We start from the raw sequence: 23,129 nt of genomic DNA on the forward strand, positions 1-23,129 counted from the left end.
GTAAAAAATTACTAAATAAAAAGAGTTTAAATAATCAAATAAAAAGAATGAATAATAATTATTTAGTTTAAATAATATGTAAGAAATAATTGAAAAATAAATTATTAATGAATAAGAAATTGGGAAAAATATGTTAATAAATTAAAATTTTGTTAAAATCTTGCCTGAAAATTTTGTGGGAGAGAGAGGAGGGGGATAATCAAGATTTTGCTCAGGCACAAGAGAGGCAAGAACCGCCACTGCCGTGTAGTAGAGTGGTAGAGCATATAATAGTAGAGTAAGCAGTGTTCCTTCCCCCACCCTCCTACATAAAAATTCTAAGGGTGGTTATTGTTGTGGATTTTTTTCACTATTTTGTTCTTTTTTTATCGCGGGGAAGAAATTTCTATAAAAGAAATGTGTCCCTGTAACCAGAGACAGGACGAAGTTGATTTTGTTTTTATTCAAAACTAAATAATCCGGCAAAATCAAAATTTTGCTTAGCTTATAGTTTCTACTCTATATCTGAAGAGAATAGATTTGAAAGAAAGAAAAAGGTTCGGAAAATGTTCTATGTTATTGTAGCAGAATTAAATTAATTACCAAGAAACTTCCGCTTTAGGATGTTTTATTCTCTTTTTTTTATTTAACGGGATTCTTACTGGTGATTAATTCTTACTGGGATTAGATGAAAAACCACAGCAGGCTCGTATCCATAGACATTTAGTCGTTGGTGAGAGAAGAATGATAAAAAATAAACTAGGGGGGAGGGAAATGGTCAATAATAATTGTAAAATATGGTAAAAAATGGTCAACAATAATAATTAATCTTTTAGTTCGAATTTTATTGAGAGGATTTTCTCCCCCTAGTTGATAAAAAAACTAGGGAGAGGGAGGGAAATAGCCAATAACAAATTTAATAAAAGTTTAAAAGACGGATCAAAATTTTTTTCATAGCCTATGCATTTTTGTTACGTTTTTCGGAGTTAGACTAACATTTAGGGGGGGGGGGGGTTCAAACCCCTTAACCTACCCCTAGACACGGGCTTGTTAAAAGGGTAAAGAACCCTCAAACCCCTCAGCCTCCCCCTAGATACGGCCTTGTTAAGGGGGAAAGAACCTTAGAACCCCAGTATAAATACTCGTGCTGGAAGTTTTAACATTATTTGAAAGTTCGGAATATGTTGTCGGGCCCTAATAAAGGGGGTGTATCCAACGTTTTATGATTTTACAGGAGGAGAAAAACAGTTTAAACTTTGAGAAGAGTTTCCAGCGGCAGATCTATTATACTAATAACATTTAATCTTTTAACTCAAAGGAGAAACAGCCAGAAATTAAAAAATTAAGGATTTTTTTTCTGAGCTCTGAGCCCCCCTCCTGGACTTTTCCGTGGCCTTGCTATAACAAAAAAAGAGAAAAGAACTAACTATTCTGATGTTTTTAAATCTTTAACTAACGCATGAAACTGACGTTAAAAGACAATGCACGTTGCCTGAGCATTTTGGCTGATAGCCAGAATAATGGTTTAAGAGAAACTAAAGAATTTTAGGGGGTAAAGGAGGAGAGTTTTTTGTTCAATAGGCTCTAGCATTCGTTTTTGTACCTCTTTAAAAAAATGTCCAAATGCTAGCAAGGCCTTCTGTTTAGACTGCAAGTCTATCTTTCTATTCTAGTCTTTCTTCCTTTCTTCTCTGTAGCTAGATAATACTCTAGTTTGCTAATAATTTTGTTCACACAAACTTAGAAAAACTGGTTAGCTAATGTGGGTGTTTACCAGATTCAACAGTAAACAACGATAGGCTCGTACCAGAGAATATCTCTTCAGCGGTGAAGGTGAAACAGTAAAATATTTGGGGAGGTTGGCAATAATAGAAAAACTACCAACCTAGATGAGAAGCAACCAGATAATCAAGAAAATTTAGGATTTTCTCCTTGGTCTTTTCCTGGCATTATTATAAGAAAAAAGAGAAAAAAATAATTTAGTCCGACGTTTTTAGATAAAAACCGAGGTAATAGATTGTCGAAAGCCTATGCAAGGGTTGTCTTTTAAAGTTAAAGGTTTGAACCAGCCTTGTTCTTTTATAACCTTTCTCTCTTCTCATACCACTTTCTTGCCATTTAATTCTCTGCTTCTGTAGTAGAAGTGCGACATTAGAATTGACAAAATAAAACATATCATTTATATATCTTTCTAACAGGTGCAGCCAAAGGTAAATCTAGGGCAAAACTTCGGGAGGGGGAGTAATGTGACAAGGGTGCCAATAATTCACCAATTTGACAAATTTACTTTAAAAAAGGGGTTAAAAATGGAAAAAAAAAACAAATGATGGCACCAGAAAAATCCTGGGGGCCCACGGTCCCCCTAGATCTACCCCTGGGTGCAACTATGGTGTGAAACGGGCATAGAATTTACCCTTGTTGTGACGTGATCTTAGAGAAGGGATCTTTATAAGGTTTATACAGAAAGGATGATCGTACAAACTACGGAGGGGGGCTAACTAAATTGACAATCAGAACTTTTAGTGCCTTTTTAATAGTCAAAAGTGAGTGAAGGGTGGATACCCCCTCCACACCTCGTATTTTCCCGAAATTAATCCAATCAAAATTTTGAGGTAGCCATTTTGCATAACGTAATTGAAAGGTCCGAAAATTATTTCTTTGAGGATGACAACCCCCAGAGCCCTCAAGGCAAGGGTTGTGTTACGCCCTGGAGGCATATAAGGTATATACAGGACGGGTGATCGTATAAACTTCGGAGGTGCTCTTTGGATTGGTAATCAGAATTTCTAGTGCCCTTTTTAAGATCGAGAGTGATCGGAGGGTGGATAACCCGCCCACGTATTTTCCCGAAATATATCTGATAGAAGTTTTGAGATGGCCATTTGTTGTCGTAGAAACCCCGAAAACAGCTTATTCGATTGGAAATTGAAAGGGCTAATACCTTTTCTAACAGTCAAAAGTGATTGGAGGGCGACTGACGCCTCCTCCCATGCCTACCATTTCCCCAAACACATCTAATCAAAATTTTGGGATAGTCATTTTGTTCTATGTAATTGAAAGGTCCAGAAATTACATCTTTGAGAATGATGACCCCCTCCCCCATAGCCCTCAGGGCAAGGGTTATAAGTTGTACCTTGGGGAAATATAAGGTATTTTAGGCAGCACAATAGCGCTGCTTAAGTAAAGAGTGATGTGGGCAAAATGTTTTTTTTTTTTAGACCAGGGCACTTCGTATCGAAAAAGGTGTCGTAGAAACTTCAAAAAGAGCTCATTCGATTGGAAATCGAATAGGCTAGTACCCTTTATAACAGTCTAAAGTGATATGAGGGCAACTAACCCCCATCCCACGCCCACCATTTTCCTAAGCCCATTCAATCCAAATTTGCAGATAGCCATTTTGTTCAACGTAATTGAAAGATCTGGAAACATGTCTTTGAGGATGATACCCCCCCAGAGCCCTCACGGAAAGGGTTAAAATTTATGCCCCGGATGCATATAAGATATATATAGAAAGAGTGATCGTATAAAATTCGGAGGGAACATTGGATTGGTAATCAGAAGTTCTAGTGTCCTATTTAAGATTCAAAGCGGTCAGAGCGTGGATACCCTTCCCTCCACATGCCTAGTATTTTCCCGAAATGCATCTAATAAAAAAATTGAGATAGTCATTTTGTTCAACGTAATTGAAAGGTATTGAAATTATGCATTTGAGGATGGCAACCCCCCACAGCTCTCAGGGCAAGGGTTATAAGCTATGCCCTAGGGACATATAAGGAATACACAGAAAGGGTGATCGCATAAACTTTGGAGGGGGCTCATTTGATTATTAATCAGAAGTTCTAGTTTTTTTTTTAGATCCAGAGTAATCGGAGGGTGGATACCTCCCCATACATCGTATTTTCCTGAAATGCATCTATTTTGATATGGCCATTTGTTGTCGTAGAAACTTCAAAAACAGCTCATTCGAATGGAAATTGAAAGGGCTAGTGTTCTTTTTAATAGTCAAAAGTAATTGGAGAGCAACTAACCCCCCTCCCACGCCCAACATTTCCCCAAACAAATCCAATAAAAATTTGGAGAAAAAATTTGGAAAAATTTGCCATTTTTTTCTAAATAATTGAAAGGTTCTGAAATGATGTCTTTAAGGATTGCAACCCCTCCCCCAGCCCTTAGGGAAAGAGTTATAAGTCATGCCATGGGGACATATAAGGTATCATAGGCAGAGCAAAAGCACTGCCTAAGTAAAGAGTGATGTGGGCACAATGTATTATTTATTTACTTTTTTGTTTAGACCATGACTCTTCGTAACGAAGGAATTTTCGTAGAGACTTCGAAAAGGGCTTATTCGATTGGAAATGTTTAAAGTTAAAAGTGGTTGGCAGGCAACTAACCCGCTTCCCACGCCCATCATTTCCCCAAACACATTCAATAAAAATTTGAGATAGCCATTTTGTTCAACATAGTTGAAAGATCCAGAAATTATGTTTTTGAGGATGACAGCCCTCCCACAGCCCTCAGGGCAAGGGTTGCAAGTTATACCCTGAGGGCATTTAAGGCTTACCATATGAAAGGGTGATCGTGTTTCAGAGGAGGCTAAATGGATTGGTAATCAAAATTTTTAGTGGTCTCCTAAAGATTTAGAGTGATCGGAGGGTGGATAAACACCCCTCCCACACACACCTCGTATATTCCCGAAATTTATCTGATGGGAATTTTGAGATGGCCATTTGTTATCGAGAAACTTCTAAAAGGGCTTTTTGTAATGGAAATTAAAGAAGCTAGTGCCCCTTTTAATAGTCGAAAGTGATTAGAGGGCAATTAACCTCCCTCTTACGCCCACCATTTCCCCAAACACATCCAATCAAAATTTTGAGACACCCATTTTGTTCAGCGTATTAAAAATGTCCGGAAATTGTGTCTTAGAGGATGACAACCCCCCATGGCCCTCAGGGCAAGGGTTCTAAGTTATGTCCTGGGGGCACTAAAGGTTTGTAGTTTTGGGAGAGATGATCAAAGAAGGGAGTAGGGAGATGATCAAATAGGCAATATTTATATGCTATCAATACTACTACAACTACCACCACTGCTACTACTACTACTACACTACTCCATTTACAGTATTAGGGGGAAGTTTGAACTAAATGTAAAGAAGCTATGTGCATGCACATTGTCAAAAGGGCGTATCTCAAGAACTGATTTGGGTATTAAGTTGGGACTTTCTGAGAACACTTAAAGGGGAAGATTATCTCAACTAAAGGCAATGTGGGCACAATACTGCTAATGCTAATGCTACTGCTACATTTACTACTACTGCATCTATTGCAACTACTTATAGGGCTAAGAGCACTGAGATAAGAATTTCAAGAAGCATATGAACATACAGGTTATCAAAACGACATATCAGCAATGTCATAGCAGTAGCTAATTGTATTAAGTTGAAACTTCCAGGGCTTGATGAGGGGGATGTTCTACTTACCGAAAGGCAAAATGTTGATACTACTACTGTGACTACTATTGCAACTATGCCTAGGGTATGAAGGGAAAATTCTCAAGGACTTTTGAGGGGGGGGATGAACTGAATCAGAATTCGTCCTCTGTATGCAAGTTGTCAAAAGGGTGTAACAGTAACATCTGAGGAACAGTTTGGTGTGTGAAGTTGAAACTAATCCGGCTTGCTGTGAGGGATGTTGGACTGACTAACCAAAAGAAAATATTTGCATCCTAACGCTACTACTTCCACTCATACTACTGCTGCTGTCACTATTATTACTACTTCTATTACCACTACTGCCACTAAAACTTAGGCTACGACAATTAATTTTACTGCTACTACTACTGATACTATTATTAAAACTAAGGATATTAAGGGGGAAAATTGGGTAATTATAGAAACTGTATGGGATTAATTCCAAGCACACTATGCCCACACAGGTTGTCAAGCGGACTCTTCAGAAATGCTTCGGGAACAGTTGATGGCATGTATTTATGAAACTTTCAGCGTGTGTTGAATGGGATATTGAAGAAACCAAAGGTGCTATGTGCTTACTGCAACTAATACTGCTGCAACTATTGCTACTGCACAAGTAATGCGCATTAAAGTGAACCTTTAGAGGAATATTTAGGCGGATGCTGAACTAAATCAAAACAAACTATGAGCATGTGGACTTTCTAAGAGCTGGCAAAGCAATATCTGAAGAGCAACTTATGGTACAATTTACACCTTTAAGGTTAATTTTTGGGAGACTTTGAACTAGCCAGAAGGGACTATGTACACTTTCAATACTACCACCGCAGTTAATGTAACTAATGACGCTAACAGTATTAAGATGAAACTTATAGGGAACCTTTAGGAGTTACAATTAAACAAAAAACTGTATGCATGCAGGTTTTCAAAAGGACATATAAGCAATGTCATAGATAGCACCCCTTTATAATAGCTAGAAATATCACTGAAACTTTTAAAGGAGCTAATTCGATCCAAAATTAATAATTCTGGGGCCCTTTTAAAGAGTAAAAAGAGATTGGAGGGCAAGTAGCCCTTCTCTCAAACCCATTCATTTTCGAGACGCATCCAGTTAAAATTTTGGGGCAACTGTTTTGCTCAGCATAGCAGCCAGCAACTATGTCTTTAGAGACACAAGGCATGTCAAACCCCCACAATCATGCAATTGATCCATTATGCTTTAATAACTAAATGTTGCTTTAAAATAAATCAAAAGGCAGTGTGTTTATGGTTGCCAATCTCATTACTGAAAACAAAATACATTTGAAATGTTTTCACTTTTCTTACTTTCGAAAAAAAAATTTATCAGAACTTTAAGGAATAAATATTATTATATGTCAAATACACCGACAATCCACGGTGATTTTTTTTTTTTGGTAAAGCGCAAATTATGTTCTGGTCTTGAGAAGACATGGGAGTTATCAGCCCTAGCCCTACTTATGTTAATTATTGCTCGTTTTGAGTCTCATTTATTTATTGACAATGATTTGTGATAGTTTTACGCTCGGTAGATTATTTGATTCCATTTTTGCTCATTTTTGGTTTAATTGAGTTCTTTACTTTCCTTTGACAAGCTTGCTTTGTGGAAGAAGTTTTTTTTAATTAATTAATAAAAAGAATGAATAAAGGTAAGAATGTGAGCAGATGTGTTTAATTGTACACTATAATTCTACCACAATATGCCCGAAAGAAATCAGCAGAATTATTTGACAACACTAACTAAAAGACTGCTATTTGCACTCGATAAAAACTTACTGACCTTGGAAAACTGGGAGAACACCATACACTAAAATACCTTTGCTTTATAAGACAGATTCGCTTCTCACCAATACTCATCTAGGCGTAAATGTGTAACCATTCCACTACATAAGGAGACATGTTAAGAAAACAAATCTTACTTCATAATATGCAAGATAATCCTAGTTAACATATTTTCAAGTGGGAGAACATTTATCATCACTTCTTTCACTGTATTTTTTCAGTTTTCCAATCACATTTTTCAATAATTATGTCTATTCTCCAAGTCTTGAAAATCGTTTATGAAACGAACATCCAAGAACCATCTAGCTAATGTAGCCTAAACTAACTTAACCTAATTTATCAATATTTGCCTATTAATATCTTTTTGGTAGCTGGCAGAGAGGATGTTTAACTTTCATATATAGACTATTTGAAAACCGATAAATGAAGTCAAATCTGTGTTTTTTTTCCACAATTTTGTTAAAATATTGTTCAACAGTGAAAGACGTGATGATAAAGGTTCTCCTGCTGCAAAATACGTTAACTAGGATTATTTTGCATATCATGAAGTAAGAATTGTTTCCATAACAATTTCTTATTCTCCTTATGTTAGCCCCCTCAAACACCAATGTCTAGCTCCCTTTCAGCGTTCCAATTAAATATCCGGGGATTCAACCAAGCCAAAAGAAAAGAACTCCAAAACATCTTAGTCAGGCATGCTCCTGATATTTTCTTCCTTCAAGCGACCTTCTTAAAACCAAAGAATACTTTTCATGATTTCAAAGGGTACAATATTGCCCGTTGGGACAAAGTCCGTAAAACCGGTGGTGGCCTACTGTCCCTTGTGAAAAATGACCTAGCTTTTTAAATACACAACCACAGTCCACAAGGGGAAATGAAAGTTGGTATAATTGACATAAAGCTACTTGGAAGAGATAAGTGGATTAGTATTGCTAACTGTTATGCTCCAAAGACGAATAAGTTCTCCCTGAAGCAATTCAAACTGATTATGAATGCATGTGGCCCTGTGAAAATAATTATTGGGGACTTTAACCTACACCACAGAATGTGGGACAGTGTATTACCTGAAGATTCAATTGCTACCTCTTTAACCAAGTATATCATGGAACCCCAAAATAAGTTGTCTCTTGTCACCACCCAAAGACCTAAATACACGGCTGAATCTACAGACAGGCAAGTACTCAACCATTGACCTCACTTTCACATCAACAGATAAAGTAAATAGTGCAGAAATTCAGAAACCCTGTGACTTTGACCCAGACCATGAGATTATATCATTGAAACTAGAGATTAACTCAGTAAGGTCAGGGTAGAAAGTCTCTCTCTCCAACAGCTTCAACCAGTGAAATTGTGGAAATTCCAAGACAAACTCTGGAACTCTTGGAAACACAACTTAGACCAGAAACCTTTGGAAATTAAGACAAGTGATGAGTCAGTGGAATTATTATCTAATAAGATTACGTCAGCTATCATGGCTTCCTCAGAAAGAATATTTGGTTACAAACAACCTCATCCAAAAAGACAAAATTCTATTCCGGGATGGAACAGTAAATGTCAGAAAGCCTACCTAGAGAAGAAAAAAGCAAAAAATAATTTCTCTAGATACCCATCAATTGAGAATAAAATAGTTTTCAAGCAAAAGACAGCAGAATTCAAAAAGACACTGAGAGCTGAGCCACAAGATGGATGGAGAAGGCTCATTGAAGACAAATTTGGTCACAACACTCCTGTTCAGGAGCTATGGAGAAACTTCCAGATTTTTCAGGCAAAAAAAGAAGGAACCCCATCCCTTCGAAAATACAGATGGGACGGACGACAGAATCTTCAAACAATGGTAAACTTAATCTCTTCTTAGAAAAGTTCTTAATGTAGTTACTCCATCACAGCACAAACCCCACCAACCTAGTCCCAAAAATAGTACTTCCCCCTTTTCAGCTCCCAGGAAGTTAAAGACACCATTTCAAAGCTCCAGCCTGGTGCAACTGACTCTGATGGAATTCACAGTTTGATGTTGAAAAATTTGCCAGATACATTTGTTGAGCTACTGACAGAGCTATTCAACAGATCTGTCATAGAGTCAGCAATACCATCTGAGTGGAATAAGGCAATAGTGATCCCACTTCTCAAGGCAGGTAAAAACCTTAAGCTGGTTGATTCATACCGCCCCATATCACTCAAAACTAATTGAGAGGGTAATAAAACAAAGAATTTTAACCCCATTATCAGACCACATCCAAATTGAACAGCTTGGCCTTTTACCCGGAAGAAGCACTACAGATGCCCTAGTTAGACTAGAGCATCTAACAAAACTAAGTTTCAAAAAAGGAAAAGCTGTCCATGTAATATTTTTAGATATGGATTCAGCATTTGATAGAGTTGATGTGGGGCAACTAATCAGAAAGCTATCTGTACTGGGTTTACCAGACCTACTGGTAAATTGGATCCACCAAGTCTTGATGGGCAGGGAAGTTCAGGCCTCCTTGGGGGGCTGCTATTCAGAGTTTAAGAGAAAAGCTTACGACATTGGACTCCCTCAAGGATCTGTTCTAAGTCCACTTCTCTTCTCAGTGTATTGTGATGATATAAGCCTGGAAAATGTCCTTGGAGCAGAGCTTTTTCTGTATGCGGATGATATTGCTGTTGCAGTGGTGGGGAGAGACCCTTTATCCTTACAGTCAGCCCCCCAAAGAGCTGTAGATATGCTATCAATTTGGGCAAATAGTAATACTATAGTTTTCTCAACCCATAAGTCAGTTAGTGTGTTCTTCTACAAAATGCATAACCTGGCTGCTTTCAAACCACAGATGAAACTGAATGGACAATGGATTGTAGTTGCAGAACAAGCACGCTTTCTGGGAGTTATATTTGACCAAAAATGACATGGAAACCCCATCTGGATTAGCTGATTGTCAGTCTCAAACAAAGACAAAATTTCATTAATACTCCCTGCCTTGGAAGAAGAGTGCCCCCACAGCTTTGCATCAACTATCGTCAAGTCATTAGTGATATCCAAGAGACTATGGATCATTTATATTTGGATCAGCAAAGAAACGTCTCCTGAAGAAACTTGACACTGCGCTTCATGCAATCTTAAAAAGGGTCCTTTGTGGCCTAGAATCCACTCCTATTGCAGCAATGTATTGTGAAGTTTGGATCCAGTCCCTTTTCACTCCAGAAGAAAATATTTCCTCGCAAGATATTTTGCAAAGAAAATAAGACTCAGGAACTACATTATCTACAAAGAAATTATTAGCCACCACAACCCTGACGTCCGCTTTAAACCAACAGAGATGTCCTCTTTCCAGAGATTCCTTTGCCTCCCGGGCATGGAAGAGTTCATGGAGAATGGCAGGCTGACCGTCAATTTGGATGATGATTTGCCTAGTGCCTCCAAAGGAATTAAGGAATTGATTATTCCTAAGATCAGCATCAGAAAAAAGGAAGGCCTCCCCCAAGCACTGATGAAAATCATATTCCTGGGAAGGTTGGCAGAATATCAGGAATACATTCAAGTTTACACAGATGGCTCAAAGACAGAAACAAAGTACAGTTGTGTAGTAGTTATACCCTCCTAGAGCCTGTCTCTTTCCTACCGTTTACCCTCCAACCTGACAATTTTCTCTGCAGAGCTTATGGCAATTAAGTTTTCACTTCAAGGCATATCAAGCCAAACAGAGAGCAAACAGAAGTATATTGTCTGAACTGATTCACTTTCAGCTCTGGATTACCTCTCACACCAGCAACACCAAGCAAGAAATGTTGCCATTGAGATTGAAAATTTGGTTACTCAACTTGCAAAAAAGGGTATATCTGTTCTATTCATATGGGTTCCAGCACACTGTGGTATAACAGGAAACGAATTAGCAGATCAGGCTGCAAAACAAGCCTCCGAACTAGGCCTGATCACTCAAACCTCTATTACTAATCCTTAATTTCTATCTTAAATCAGCTCAAAATTTTGGAAGAAGAGGCGTGGCTCCATTCTTCCCGTACTCAGCTCCTTGATCTCTATGATTATAAGCAGCCAAAAGAAATGTACCTCGCTTCTCGCATCCTTTCTACTTGCCTATTTCGTCTTAGATGTGGCCATGCAAAGACAAAATCAACACTATTCCAGTGGAAAATGGCTCCATCCCCCAACTGTGACACATGTGGAGTGTATGAAGATATACGTCACATCCTCTTTCACTGTAGAAAATATGAAAAAGAGAGGGAAGTACTAAGAATTTGCTATGAGAAGGCATTTAATGCATTTACAATGCGCTCTGTTTTCGGACACCACACGTCTCCTCCATGGGCTAGACGATTAAGGACAAACCTCTTAGGTAGATTTGTTAAGACTACTGGTTTGGTTCATTCCCTATAAGTTTTTTTTTGCACCTATATAATAGTGGTTTTAGAATTATCCTATTTATCATTTTAGATATATTTTATCTGCATTTGGTCGTATGATAATGTGTAAAATTTTTATTACTTAGTATAATTGTGTTGTATATGTGTTTCAATTGCTGTTTGACAATGCATAGTTGCAGTATTTTGATTCCTGTTTTTCAACGCAGGCAGTTGCAGCAGGCGAATAGCCCCCTTCCATTAGCAAGTCAAGTGATACTGTTCTGGTTCAGTGAATACTGACTGAAGTGACACCCAAGCTGGCTAGTGATTATAGAAGGCACAGACCAACTGAGTGATACGAAGGCATATGACTTATTGGTCGAACGCGTCAAACCCCAAACAACAACACCAACATTCTCCTTACGCGGTGGAATGTCCAAACATTTACACCCTCATCTAAAAACGAAGCACTAAACGAAGACTGAATATAAAGGCAAGAAATACTTTATTAAATTGCAATTAGGGTTAGAGCTGTTAAAATTGGAAAAGACAAAACCTAAAGAGAGACAATAAAAAAAAAGAAAGAAAAAGAAAATATTTTATAACCCATGCGAAAAGGCAGTGAATCAAAAGGAAAGAAAGCCATAGAAAAGAACAACAACACTGAAATAAAACTTGTCTGTAATAAAATATTCAATACTGCTATCTGAAAGTATAATTAGGAATATCACTATTGGGGTCGTCTGAAATCGAAATGCATCTCGGTGAAGAACGTTTTCAGCGATTGCAGACTAAACTTGCTATTCTGGATAACGGCTGCACATGGCATACTTTGCACAAGTGTGCACAAAACGAAGAAATACAGCCCGTTCGAAGAAGCCAAAAGTCAAAACAACACTTTCGACAATTATTTACAGTCCATCTAACTGAAAGTCTTACAAAACAAAACTTAATAGTATTTACTATCCTGTTTTAATATTATTTACTTCACAGTCCTAATAAAATATCTTTTTTCTTTTTCATCTTATAAAGTAAGGATAGGCATTGACACTTCAAACTTATAGCATGTTCTTCACAGGGAACATTTTTAGATTTCCGACGGCCATACTGTGCGAGTACAAGATAAAATATTTTCTGGCGACATTCCAAATTCAAAATTTACGAAGATAGTAAAAAAAGAGGGTTAATTACAATGATGGCGATAAAATGAATGTTTATGGTACTACTGATTCATGTTTCACAACCAATTAATTTACTTAATTAACTAAAAAATACACAATTAATTAGCACTGACCTTGTTTGAAACCAAAAGATGACTACCTCGTTTTTTTTGTCTAAGAAACTCGTTTTGGCACTAATTTGAATTGTCGCCGGAAAACTTTGAGAAAAACATACGCAATCATCAAATTTCAAATAACAATTAATAAATTTTTCTCACTTTATATGTAAAACTAATGAATTTTGAAACACAAACCCTATCTGTTATTTGACTTTGGAAAAGTTATATATAAAGAAACTTCACACTAAAGGGATGTACAGATATAGCGTGTTCTTTTAACAATTTAAGAACGCATATGTGGAATTTTGTATTTTTTTTGCCAGAAGAAAGATCACGAATGCGTGTATATTTGTGTTTTTTTTCCCCACCGGTGATCGTATCGACCCATTGGTCCTAGAATATTGCGAGAGGGCTCATTCGAACGGAAATTAGAAGTTCTAGTGCCCTTTTTGAGTAACCAAAAAAATTGGAGGGCAATTAGGCCCCCTCCAACGCTCATTTTTTCCCAAAGTCACCGGATAGAAATTTCGAAATAGCCATTTTGTTGAGCATAGTCGAAACATCGAATAACTATGTCGTTGAATAAGACTTAATCCCCCACAGTCCCCTGGGAAAGGGCTGCAAGTTATGAGCTTTGACCATTGTTTACATATATAATTGGTTATTGGGAAGAATACAGACATTTTCAGGGAGGATTTTTTTCTGGTGAGGAGGGTCGGGAGGAGATGATTACGTGGGAGGATCTTTCCATGGAGGAATTTTTCATGGGGGAAGAGAATTTTCCAAGAAGGGGGTGCCGGATTTCCCAGCATTATTTAAAAAACGATCAGAAATTAAATAATAAAACAAAGTTTTTTCAACTGAAAGTAAGGAGCAGCATTAAAACTTAGAACGAACAAAAATTATTACGTATTTGAGGGGGTTCGCCCCCTCGTCAATACCTCTCTCTTTACGCTAAAGTTTTTTAAGTACTTTCAAAAGAGCTATTTATTCTAATTAAACGATCTTTGTGATTCATGGGTCATTCTTAAAGAATTGGAACAAAATTCGAACTTTAGCGTAAAGAGCAAGGTAAAGACGAGGGTGGGAACCCCCTCATATAAGTAACAATTTCTGTTCGTTTATGTTTTAATGTTACTCCGTACTTTCATTTGAAAAAAAAACTTGATTTTTAAAAAAATTTAATGTTATAATAGAAGAACAACGCTACATCAGTCCAAACCTTAAGGGATTTAATGAGCTTAAATCAAAGAATACTTCAGACTTGGGCCATATCCAATTTTGTAGGCAAGAAAAAAGAGGGAGGTAAAAAGAAGCACGTTTGAAAAATCGCAAAGGTCTGCCTCCAAAAATTATCCTCTCACAAGAGAACTACAGACTATGACCTGGATTTTAGTATTCTTGCCAAACAATACATTCCTAAAATTATTAAGTACACATTGGCTAATTGGCAAATATAACAGAGTTGTGCTCGACTCAAACTATAGTCAAACTTGTTGAAAACAGCGAAGATTTATTAATTATCTGGTACCACATCTATACCGGATACGTTCCACTACATAAGCGGAAAATTGACATGACACCAGCTTGGTTTGCAAATACGCTAATACTAAATTGACGTAAGTATTTTCTACTAATTCTATGCCTGAAGCCATTATACGACTCAGCATGAGCCGACACTCCGAGTGTCCATAAAAAAAACCTTCGCTCTAATTAACTAATCCTAAAAATTACCTTTGCATGTTAAAACTAATCAAATTACGAACGGGTTGCATTATTGACACTATTTTTGCACATTTTTTCTCAACAATTGTGATTATAGTTTGGCCCGGGTATTAAGCTTGCTCCGCAGTTAAGAAACAAACATACAAAATATATTTTTGTATTGCCAAAATAATAAATAGCAGTGGAATCACATAGTGGTTGTATTTACCCTCTTTTATTCGTAACTTCATTGACTTATTCCAAACACTTTGTGACGAGGAGAGTAAAAAAATACAACACTGCACTAGTACTAGCATAAGTCTGCACTAGCATATAAAAGGGTGAACAGTTATAGCTATGACTACTGAAATAATGTTGCAGTGTAGCTATTACTATTTAGCTTAATTAAATTAGCAATCGTATAAAATAGAGCTAAATATGCATATCATTGTCAGTCACGTCAGCGGCAAAGCCTTCTTGTACTGTAGTATTTATTAGATTGCCGCAGTCCAAAGCTCAGACTTCAAAGAAAACGGATCAGTCCCCAGAATCACCTGGATATGATACTTGGTGCGTTATCAACCCTTTCAGCGGAAAAGCTTCTACAACACACATCTGATCTTCACGCCAAAGCACTCTCTCGAAATAAGTATCAGTCGTAAACATTTTTGACCTGAAGTTTTTAACAACTACAAAGTAGAAACTGTAAAGCGAGCGCTTGTGCAGAAGTGGTTTAGGCTAAGGTAAGACGCATTAGACGCATTGATTTAACATACAAATTAAATTTACTCGAGGGTATACTCCTATTTGAGCGTCTAAGTGCAACAGCAATTATGTCAAGAAAAGCAACGAGCTATCATATCCCAATCACTGGTGGAGACAATGTTTAAAATTAAAAACTACACATATTATTCTTACTGTTGTTTTCTGCATTTTTTTTGTGTCTGTGCGTCAAGTACGTGCATTTCAGCATGGAGTTTGTCAAATTGGCTTCAACTACAGACTTTATATTTTAGACTTATTTCCTTACGACACTCACAAAAGTTGTGTTAATTGACTGGGCTTTTGGAGGGGTTCATTTATCTATTTGATAATTCTAACTGGTAAGACATACTTCAAATATCACGTTGAACGCTTAATCATATCGAGCACAGTGGACTGAAATGGAGTTGCTAATAATTTAACTGTTACCTCAAAGTCGCACATCGAACAAATGGGAGCACATCGAAAATTAATCAACATTAACAAATAAAATTGATTAATTAACATTAAAGATTCATTAATTAATAAGAAAATCAAAGCGACTCAGCCTTTACCTTGGTGTGAGAGCAAAAAAAAACCGGAAAGTTCATGTAATACAACCAGAAGTTGCAAATTATAATTTTTTCCTTGCTCTGAATTTATGACAAATATATATTTATGTTTGGCCTCGTTTGATAATTGCTGACCGAAGTTAATTGTTATTAAGTAAACTAAGCTCGCAGTGCCGTTTAATGCGCTACTAGTCTTGTTTGTTAGCATACACATAAATAGGATGAATTAAATATTATATTAATTATTGAATTAAATATTATATTAATTATACTAGTTCGCTCTGATTATAGTTACTCTGTTTGAAATTTCCACCTATTTGACCTAAGCGAATGACGATGGATACTGTCTACCAATGTAGATTTAGTAATGCTGTACAGCCTACATAGAGTGGTGGGAAAATGGAATGATGTTCTGCTAAAAAAACGAGGCCGGAGGTTCAATTCGAGCTGCCATAAGGATGGGCGACAGGTTTGCTACCTTGTCCTGTAAAAGAGACGCAGCAGCTGGAACGTGAATTCAACCCCTTATGTGCCATTGGAAGCTCTGGAAGATCGTTCTACAGCATTTTTTTATACATAATCTGACACAGCGCAACAGATATTGTCCCCCTTTGGGACAAGCGCTATCTATGTGCCAATAGTGTAAAACAAATGACATACATAATTAAAATGCGCCTTTATTCCACAATAAGAAGGATATTATATCTTTATTATTCTACGACAGACACGGTAAGTGTTTGGAAGAGGTCTAAGAGGTTGAAATGGCAGTTTCAGGGATAAAGAGAAGGCTTTTCAATCACTATGTCTTTAAAATGATTTTCATTGCCAAAAATAATAGTAAATTATCTTAAACAGATAAAGGATTTGCAATAATGAAGTACATTATTTGAGTCAATACAATTTAAGAAGTCAAATAACCAGGGACATGAAAGCTAAAAAACAAACACATTAAAGTCACATTGGTGTGATGAATATTAAAACAGTCCCTTTTATCTCCCAAAAATGGCAAGGGTTGAGAATATGCTTGATATTGCGTTTTCATCACAAGCTTGAGGTGCAAATGTTTGGCCTTCGTTCAACTTGCTATCGTCTCTATAAAAAAGAAATAAAATAAAATTCATCTTATTAAATTAAAAAATAAATAAAATACAAAGATATAAAATTTATCAAAACCATCCATTTCATCATAAAGCATTCCAGAAACGTTGTTAAATTCCTCAATTTAAGTCTGAAATCATAAACAGCTCAGATTGCAAAAATTTTTCAGACAAAATAAATGTTGAGCACAAGGCTTGTCGTTAGTTATAAATAAATAAATAAACATAAAGAAATTTAAGAAAATGTGTGTTATCAACATCATCGATATCATCAGAAGCACTGTTGTATTCCGGACAAATAGAAGTTGAGATTGCTGTAGCTAGTTGTATTAATAAATAAAGATTTACCATTATTTTACATTTTATTCCGATTTTTTTTTCTTCATTAAGATTGGTCTTCTAAGACTAATATCTCAAAAACCTAAACTATCTATGATTTTCCCCGTAATAGTCAAATTTTTCCTACAATCTGTCTAAACCTGTCTACGTTGCGAAAATGTTTTTTATTTTATTTAATTATTTGCGATTGTTAAAAAATAAAAGTTGAAATTGTTGTAACTAGTTGTATTAATAAATAAAGATTTACCACTATTTTATATTTTATTCCGATTTTTTTTCTTCATTAAGATTGGTCTTCCAGTACAAATATCTCAAAAACCTAAACTATCTATGATTTTCCCCGAAATAGTCGAATTTTTCATACAATCTGTCTACACTTTATATTTTTTCCAACAAATCCTTGACTAACTTTAGTGCTAAGGAATGGTTGCTTCTTTTTTTCATTGGGAAAGTAGGAGAGATATGGCCTATGCATTTTTCTCGTGTTTACATCTTGCTGTACTCTTTATGTAAAAATAAAAGGTGTCAATTGACAGCCTAAAACAATTGAAAAAGGATCTACGAAACTATCCTTGGAGCTCATTATCCCTCATGTGATGATTGTCAAGTCCAATAAACACGATGAAGTTATAGATCAGATGTCTTTAACTAATTAAGACCCTTTAACTATCCTACAAGTTCTATTGACAGATCCCTGTGTGCTCTGTGTTTGTATGACAGCTAAATATTTTAGGGAATACTCACGTAATAAAGTGGTATTCTCTAGTTAGGGGTTTAAGTTTTTCATATTGGAGACAAGGTGTAACTTCTAATCAGTTTCGCTTACCTTATCCCCCTTTCCTTCAACAAGGATGTAAAGCGTAACCCTTTAACCTCAACCCTTGTTGTCTAGCAGACTTTATCATATTCTACGTTATCAATATCATCATAAAGCATAAACTAGTTTTGTTAATAAAATACAAATAATAACCTATCGTGAAATAACTGAGCAAGGACAAAATAAAAAGCAAAACTACTAAAAACATTGGGACAGTTAAAAGTTATCAAACTGTAAAAGCTATAATGCAATTTATGCAAAAGCACAAAAGAAAATAATTTAAAAACAAAACAAAACTACAGAATAAGAAAGAAGAATAAATAGAAATTTTTAAATAAGCCGAAAAAATGCGAACTCATTATAACTAGACAAGGAAGGGTGGGCGATTTATTTGTAATTTCAAAAGGTCTGACTTGACGACATTCTACTGCCAACCCGCGTTTCTGTCCTATAGATACGTTCCTATGAGGCTTTCCTTTTCTCTAGGATAATGAGTGATTACACTAATCATCTCGTCAATTATTGGAACAAAAGTAAATTTTACAAATAAAAAATTAAATTTTAAGAATCCGATCACGAAAACAACAACGGCGACTAATAACAGTCGATCTAAATACAGGAGCTCAGCCAAAAACTAAAGTCAGTTCCTCAAAATAAAGATCAATTCCTAGGTGGCGTGCATTCTCTTCAGGATCATCAATGAAAACATAAAACACACTTGTCAACTTTTGGAGACGTAACACATTTTAGAAACAAAAAAATAGACTTCTAGAACCCGGTAAAGGTAACGATAACAGCGGGTAATCCAAAATCAGGCGTCTTAGTTTTTATTTTTAATGTCCACTAACTAAAAAAATTTTTGAACCGAAACTAAAAAAAAAATCCACTAAAAAAAAAAAAAAATTGTCCACTAACTATTTAACTTATAAGAACAGAAACTGAGTACTAATGTCGTAAAAAAGGTCAGCAATTCCATATAATTTTTTGTGCTTCTTGTTTTTTTTTCAAACTCAGCAGTTGTGCTTTTTTCAGAAACTGAGATCAGACACTTATTAATACACTAATTTTATCAATTAAAGTAATTACACTGATTCTGCTTAATTATTGTACTAAAAACGCCAAATGTTAAGAGGTATTGTTTTTTTTTTGACACTAGCATCAATTTCCGCTATTATAAGTTACCTATACCTTTTGATGTGTAATTAGGAGGAAGCGGGTATACTGAAGAAAGGTGTCTATTTGTAGCCGCAGATAAACATATTAAACACTGTTTTGACGAGCAATCAATGAGACACTGGCATGGGGGGGGGTGGCTTTTGTAACTGAAAAGAAAAACTTCCAAAGTTTCAGTGAGTTAAATCTTCAAGATACTTTCTCACTGCTAGGTGACAGACATGAGAATGTTTCCAAGATTCGGAGGGGCCCAGCTGAAGCATAGGGTCTTATTAGTGCAGTAAATATATCTAAGTCGAGTGTCACTAAGTGCAAGTACCTTACTTTCGGTTCTTCGTCTCCTTCATTTGTAACACCTCTGGCATAAAAATGGTTTTCTGTCCCCTCCGCGGCGTCTTTAGGTAGCTAGGCATTAATACTGCAAACAATTTACGATTTTTCAATTCTCGGCTAATTTCCAACTCAAAGACGAAAAATTCGGGTTGATTATTCGAGAAGTGTTATAAACAGGGGTAAATACAATCGTAAGATTATGTGTAAATTATTTGCAGCTTTTTGTTATCAAAAGCTGATTCCATGTCTTATTCTCTCTTACATAAAAATGATATTTCTTTTTTTCGAATTCTGTATTTCTGGTGTAGTAAATTTCTTCTTTTCTCAATACATGGTACCATAATGAGAGGTTTACGTTAAAATTTGAGATAAATTATGTTCTTAGTTAAGTTGCCGTGCTAAGTAGTAAGATTTCAGATATCAGAAAAAATAAACTTCCTCTGTTCCACCGTCTTAGTATTTATTTTTAATAATAAGTGTCTTTTTTGTATTAAGATATTTAATCCGCTATTTACATTTTCATCATTAGTGGGTTAAAAATGAAATAATTTTTTTTTATCTAGGTTGGTTGTTTTACGAACACAACAGCAACTCATTGGTGTGAAAATTAAACACAGGATTATAGGCTAAATTTGTGAGACAAATGTGTGATCCTTATGGGTTATTTTTTACTTATATTTATCCAAGTGTCATTTTAAGTGGCTTTCCTTAGTATGTGGCTCCGTACTTCCCACAGGTTTTGTCTAGCCTGAGAATTCCCAAGAAGTAATCCAACACCTACTACATTTTATTTAACAATGCCGCTAAAAAGGCAACAAGTGAGTCCAAAAAAGGCAAAGACGCTTGCACCACTTGTGACGAAAATCCAGATGCAGAATCTAACGCAGTGAATTGTGATAGGTACTAACAATGGCTATGCATAGATTGTCTTGAGATCAGCCAACCTGAGTATAATCTTCAAACTAAACAGACCAGTAGATTGGGCTACGAATAAAAATGCCCTGTTTGTAAGGGTGTCCTGTATGCCCTGTTGTAAATGTAGCGTAAATGCAGCAGATTTACAAGCCAGAGTTGATAAAACACCTGAACCACTTGAACCTGCAATAACTGATGTACGTGGCCTAGATATTAAAATCAAGGATACAGTTAAGCAATCATTTAGCGAATTTAAAGAAGAACTTAAGAAAGACATTGATGTCAAGTTCATGGACATTGAAACTCGTGTTTCTAAGCTTGAACAAACTTCTAGCACTGCAGCTGATCCTGCTCTATTACAAAAGCCAATTGATTGCAGATGACAGAGATAAGCAAAGACGTAGATTCAATATTCTATCATTTGGAGTATTGCCCAGCCAAATGATGAGATTCATTCTTGATTTCTTCTCAAATGAATATGGCCTGCAACAGGTAGCAATAACAAATATCCGTCACCTCGTTAGCCCCAACAGCTCCCAAAATGAAAGTGATCCTCGCAAGACTAGTGTCATTTTTCGGTGAATGAACTGAGAATCAAGAAACTGATCCTGCAAAAATCGTTTGACTGAAAAGGAACTAACCGCATTCAGTTTAGAAATGATGTTTCTAAATTTGATGACATTGAGAGGACAAAATTGTACGAACAGCTTCATGCTGCCAATTCAATTCAATCGTTCAATGTACGAACAGCACGGCGTGCCAATGGCAAAGGAGATTTAGTCATAATAGGTGATAAAATTGTTTCAAAAAACTTGCCCACCATCGCAGCACCAGCTGCGATAGATGTGAACTAAACGACTCTGAGACCACGTAAAAAGTGTAAATAGTCTTGCATCTCTTAATATAGAAATAAGTTCAACTGATCAATCAAGCAGATCATTTTACAGTGCGAGATCAATAAACAGTACTCTCTCCGAACAAAGTGTTGTCATTAGTGACAGTTCCAATAATGGCAGCATTGAATATGAAGTATCTAATGACCCAAGTAATGACACACATAGCCAGAACAAAAGCAGCAAGCATTTGACAAGCAATGATCTAAAAGTTATCTTTAGTAATATAGACTGTTTAATATCAAAATTCCATGAAATAAAATATAGCCTACACTCTCGACAAAAAGCAGACGTTCATGCTTTTTGTGAGATAAAACCCCTCTTGGAGACATTAAGATACAGATTCCTGATTACTGATCACCAGCTTATCTCATGTAGGAGAAAGAGGAATAGCCGTATATATTCAAAGCGCTGTTAAGGCACGAGACATTTATATTAACTCAAACTATGAGCCGTATGTTGAACAAGTGTGGATGTCAGTTCTCTTACCTTTTGGGCTCTTTCATTGCATGTACAGAAGTCCCAGTTCCCCCGGCCTCGAACTGTCACTTCTTGCTGTTAGTACATCAATTGACAATAAAATAAAGTATCAAGACAATATGATATCCCGTATATTCAGGGGGTCAATGGGTCTGAATTCTCAGAAAACACTTCAATAAAACCATTTTTAGAATGTCTGTTCAATCACTCCCGGTATCAGGCAGTTAGCTTCCCGACTAGATACAGAGAAGGTCAAAACAATTCATTACTCGATTTTCTGCTAGAAAAGGACCAAGGATCTATACTGACTATCGACCCCCTACCACCATACGGAGCAAGTGATCACATTGCCATAGGTTGCAGCTTTAGACTATACCCACATGGATCAGAATTAAAGAGACATGTGTATACTTATTACAATCTAATTTGTCATGATGTGGCACAATGTGATTGGTCTTTTATTGAAATTATGCATATAGAAGAGTCATGGTCAACTATGAAAAGAATATTACTGGGAGCTATTGAAAATCACTCTCCTGCAAATTAGAAAAGGTAACTGAAAACCCTTCCATACATCAGAAAGAATTTAAAAATGTTAGGAACAGATAGAAAAAATACTGGAAGCTGTACATAAGGAATCACAACCAGGTTGATTATTACACGAAATACAAACAAGCACGTAACCAACTGCGAAATCTTACTTCAAAAACGAACGAAAAATATGAAGAATCAATAGCAGCCGCAACGAAAACTAAACCTCAAAAAATTACGGAGGTACGTATCATCTGGTAGCCCTGGTAGGCATTCTATTACACAACTTCTACTGGATTGCAGTAAAATCTATGACCCAAGGGAGATTGCCAATACATTAAATAAGCAGTTCCTCTCGGTATGTACTATCCCTGATAATACTCCAATTCCAGATCCCCCAAGGTATTAAATCCTAAGGGGCATGGCACCCATTAATATAACCATATCTGATGTAGAAACCACATTGAAAAATAAAACTACAGAGCCAGAACCCTCTCCCCCCGGCTCCTACACAAGACGTATGCAGCATTGTCGCATCCTATCACTCTTCTTTCCCAAAAGTCCCTTTGCACTAAATATATTCTGCAAGATTGGAAGGATGCTTACATCACACCTGTACATAAAGGGCGCAATAGAAATGAAGCTAACAATTATCGACCAACTAGTCTTACCTCGGCAAT

At 36.3% G+C, this 23,129-nt stretch overlaps 1 protein-coding gene across 3 annotated transcripts in view; it reads right to left on the bottom strand.

Moving 5' to 3' along the window:
* Positions 1 to 12,063: 12,063 nt before the first annotated feature.
* Positions 12,064 to 23,129, bottom strand: part of LOC136025254 (G protein-coupled receptor kinase 2-like) — a 149,160-nt gene continuing 138,094 nt past the window's right edge. For 2 of the 3 annotated variants that reach the window (XM_065701101.1, XM_065701098.1), the window contains exon 14: positions 12,064 to 16,963. In XM_065701101.1, the coding sequence (XP_065557173.1) occupies positions 16,955 to 16,963 (9 nt within the window). In that variant the 3' untranslated portion in view covers positions 12,064 to 16,954. Of the gene's footprint in view, positions 16,964 to 19,694; positions 19,716 to 23,129 lie in introns of those variants that run through there. The other variant, XM_065701100.1, reaches the window with a different exon arrangement.

The sequence above is a fragment of the Artemia franciscana genome, chromosome 3 (genome assembly GCF_032884065.1).
Source record: "Artemia franciscana chromosome 3, ASM3288406v1, whole genome shotgun sequence".
NCBI lineage: Eukaryota > Metazoa > Arthropoda > Branchiopoda > Anostraca > Artemiidae > Artemia > Artemia franciscana.